Source organism: Hakea prostrata, chromosome 11 (genome assembly GCF_041222555.1).
Source record: "Hakea prostrata isolate BN-2017 chromosome 11, UWA_Hpros_2, whole genome shotgun sequence".
NCBI classification, from domain to species: Eukaryota; Viridiplantae; Streptophyta; class Magnoliopsida; order Proteales; family Proteaceae; genus Hakea; species Hakea prostrata.
The window spans coordinates 9044197-9047322 of record NC_142610.1 but is presented as its reverse complement, the minus strand read 5'-3'; the positions used below and the strand labels follow the sequence as shown (position 1 = coordinate 9047322).

Sequence of the window (3126 nt, the reverse complement as noted above, 5' to 3'; positions counted from 1 at the left end):
TGGGGAGGACTCTGCTAATTAACCCAACCCCTCAGCTTCAATTGAGCTATCGGGTGATAAGGGTGGGAGGATTATTGACCGTTGGTTGTCCTCCATCTGCTCAGCCCTTAGGGAACAACTAGGGAACGAAATAGATAGTAGAAGGATTCCTCTCGACAGGATACCATAGTTTTGATCGAAAACTCATCGTTCGAGTTTTGAAACACTCTGAAATTAATAGAAAAACTCTGAAATAGTATAAGGAGATTTTCTATCATGATCTAAGCATCTAGCATATATGGTTAACAGAATAGAAATCCAACGAATCATATAATAGGCTTAATCTGAAATCAGTCCGCAGATTTCACGGATAGACTAAAGTGAATGGGAATTCACTATAGGAATAAGAAAACATTAGATCACGGTCAGAAAATAAACTAGGAATAGATCTAGCGTGGATTAAAAATCAAATAACTCCAACATCTATTTTCCTAAGCTCAATCTACAAATCTTTTGTCTAATCTTAGCATTTTTGTTAACATTATCTGTTGTTTTAAGTTATTATTGTTATCTTCGTCATCGTAACCTTTGTTGAATCATAGTCTAAATATATATTCGAATTTAAACTAAGATAATCAAATCTAAATATGACTCCACCAGCAATTGGCATCTTTCCCACAAATACGAAAATAGTAGCGTTAGGATGAAGGTGGGGCAATGGTGGGTGATTAGGGTGTGCCTAGGATTATCTCGGTCATTACATGTTTCAAGGGGTAATTTTATCCTATTTAAATATGAAATTTGAATTCTATAGACGATCCTTAAATTCAATTTAAGGGTTGTGACCTAAATGTAATTTTGAACACATTAGTTAGTGAAAAGAAGTTTGGATCCAAAATAAGTGACACAAACGTAAAATTTTCTGTCCCCGCCGCCCTCTTTTGAAGGTTATAACCACACCTACACATAATATTCTATTTTAATACATTCATGTCTGTTTTGATTTGTTTGACAACTAGGAACCAAATTTCAAATTGATTTCATATTCGAACGGAATCTTTTTCATCATGTTTGGCATGAGAAGATTTTTTTTTTTGGCATGAGAAGATTCAACAAGCAAGCTACACAGCTCCTATGGACTTCGGAGTGGCTGACAATTACTATATTCTTCAAAATCCCAAGGACTAGAATATCATCTCTTCAAATCGAGATCGGTGAACTATCAACTATCAAAGTAATTACTATAAAATTATCGTTTCAAATACTTAATGGTGTTTGGAATTGCAGGATTACTAATTTAGACGATGTGAATTTATGTGGCAAAACAGTTTGAAACTTCTGCGAAGATGCCAATGAATTTGAAGAACGCACCCAGAAACTTCTGCTAAGATACGCAAAGAGGGAAAGCTAGCTTAAAGCAATTTCTAAAAAAAATTCGAGAAAAGAAGGGGTATGAAGTCTTCTTTACCACTTTTTTCCCTTCTATTTACATAGATGGTTCTTCCATCTCCTGAAAATCAAGAGGGTGGGGGTTGGGGGGGGGGGGGGGGGAGGGAGATCTTACAAAACTATCAAAATTTTCCTGCTGGAGACTGGTGTTGAAATTTTCCAGAAATTGCAGATGCAAGTGCTGCTGTAAAACTTGGATCTTTAGACAAAGAAGAAGCCATCTGTTCAATCAAAAACTGTTGGAATGCTGGAGATCTGATCTCTGCTGGGCTTGAATTCTTTACATCATTGCATGATCCAGGTTGACTTAGATCTAAGGTTACCAATGGGTCAAGAACTGCTGATGATTTTAGGGAAGCTGAGCAGGAGACTGAGCTTAGTGGTATAACATGGTTAGTACCCAATTCTTTCTTTCCTCCAGATGGGTTTGGATGGTTGTGCTCCCCTTCATATGTAGCTACCAATATTGATCTATCTTCTGCACTTCTCTGTACCTGGGGGAATTAAAGAAGGAAACAATATTCTCATAAGAAGCAAATTAAGGGAAAAGATCTTGTTCTTGAACTCATGACAAAAGATGGTTTTGGTGGAGATTTCATGTTTGGCTTACCTTCTTCTTTACTGAACATGCTGGTGCAAAGGAACACCTGAAGTAAGCTCTTGGACATGGGTTGTCCCTTGTTACCTTCTGACCATATTTCCTCCATTGATATCCATCCTTCACCACCTGCAACAAGAAACCCAGAAGTCAAAATAAATCACTTTGATGGGTAGAGAGAGAGAGAGAGAGAGAGATGTATCTAGCTAGGGATACTACTTACAAGGGTGGTATCAGAAGCATCTGTCTTCACATAGACCTTTGAGATCTTAGCCTTGATGTCTTCTTTTGGTATCTTATTGCATGAATCTTCTTCTTCTTCAGTTGAACTGCTATCAGTATTGCCTTGATTCCCATTATTACAACTGTTATCGATGCTTTCAGCTTTTCTCTTCTTCGATGCAGGGATTGGAAGAGAAACAAATCCTTGATCATTGTTCTTGCCCAAAAGCTCTATCATTTGCCTCTTCAAACTGTTATACTTCTCACACATCACACGTAAGAAATCGCTTAGCTTTTTGTTCTCTTCACTCATGAGATTCAATTTCTCCAACAACAAATTTGCCTCTTCGTTTACTGATGGTTCCCTCCTCGAAATTACAATCTCACTCTGAAATTCTTTCTTCTGAAGAAAAGGAAGAACTTGTTATCAGAAACTGCCAGTTTTGGTAACAGAATAACAAAAATAGAATCTCACTTACCGGAGTTTGATTGAAGACTCCATAAGAATTGAGACTGAGATCAATACTGAGAGAAGTATCAAGTGTCAAACAAGTTGAGTCCATGATTACCAAAGAGAATAGAGATCTTTTCTTTTTCAGTTGCTTCACGCTGAACTTCCTTGATGGGTCTTCTGACTCTTCTGAAACTGGCTCAACACACAACAATATATAATAAGGAAGAAGAGAGAGAGAAGGAGAGAAGCTTTTAAGGAGGAAGGTAGCAGGAAGTAGAGGGAGACATCAGCTTTGAATGTCACTCCAGCTAGAATTGCATTGGATGAGACAACAATCTTGTCGTCTAGAGACGCCAGAGAGTTTATTTTTTTTGGAGGATAAGATAAGAGCTGAGGTGGATGATGGCTTTAAATAGAAATAAAT

The 3126-nt window shown here is 37.4% G+C and overlaps 1 protein-coding gene across 1 annotated transcript; it reads right to left on the bottom strand.

Moving 5' to 3' along the window:
* Positions 1-1528: 1528 nt before the first annotated feature.
* LOC148999954 (putative WRKY transcription factor 40) lies at positions 1529-2899 on the bottom strand. Its single transcript, XM_089140775.1, has 4 exons — positions 2728-2899; positions 2250-2651; positions 2039-2155; positions 1529-1922 (listed from the first exon to the last, which is right to left on the bottom strand). The coding sequence occupies exons 1-4, from the start codon at positions 2809-2811 to the stop codon at positions 1551-1553; spliced, it is 975 nt and encodes a 324-aa protein (XP_088996901.1). The 5' UTR covers positions 2812-2899; the 3' UTR covers positions 1529-1550.
* Positions 2900-3126: the final 227 nt, after the last annotated feature.

Bases quoted from the DNA above. Each gene is read 5' to 3' on its own strand.
- LOC148999954 (XM_089140775.1), bottom strand. From the start codon at position 2,811: ATGGACTCAACTTGTTTGACACTTGATACTTCTCTCAGTATTGATCTC. The intron at 2,652-2,727 runs GTAAGTGAGATT...CCTTTTCTTCAG, and splicing joins GAGTCTTCAATCAAACTCCG to AAGAAAGAATTTCAGAGTGA. The intron at 1,923-2,038 runs GTAAGCCAAACA...TAATTCCCCCAG, and splicing joins CATGTTCAGTAAAGAAGAAG to GTACAGAGAAGTGCAGAAGA.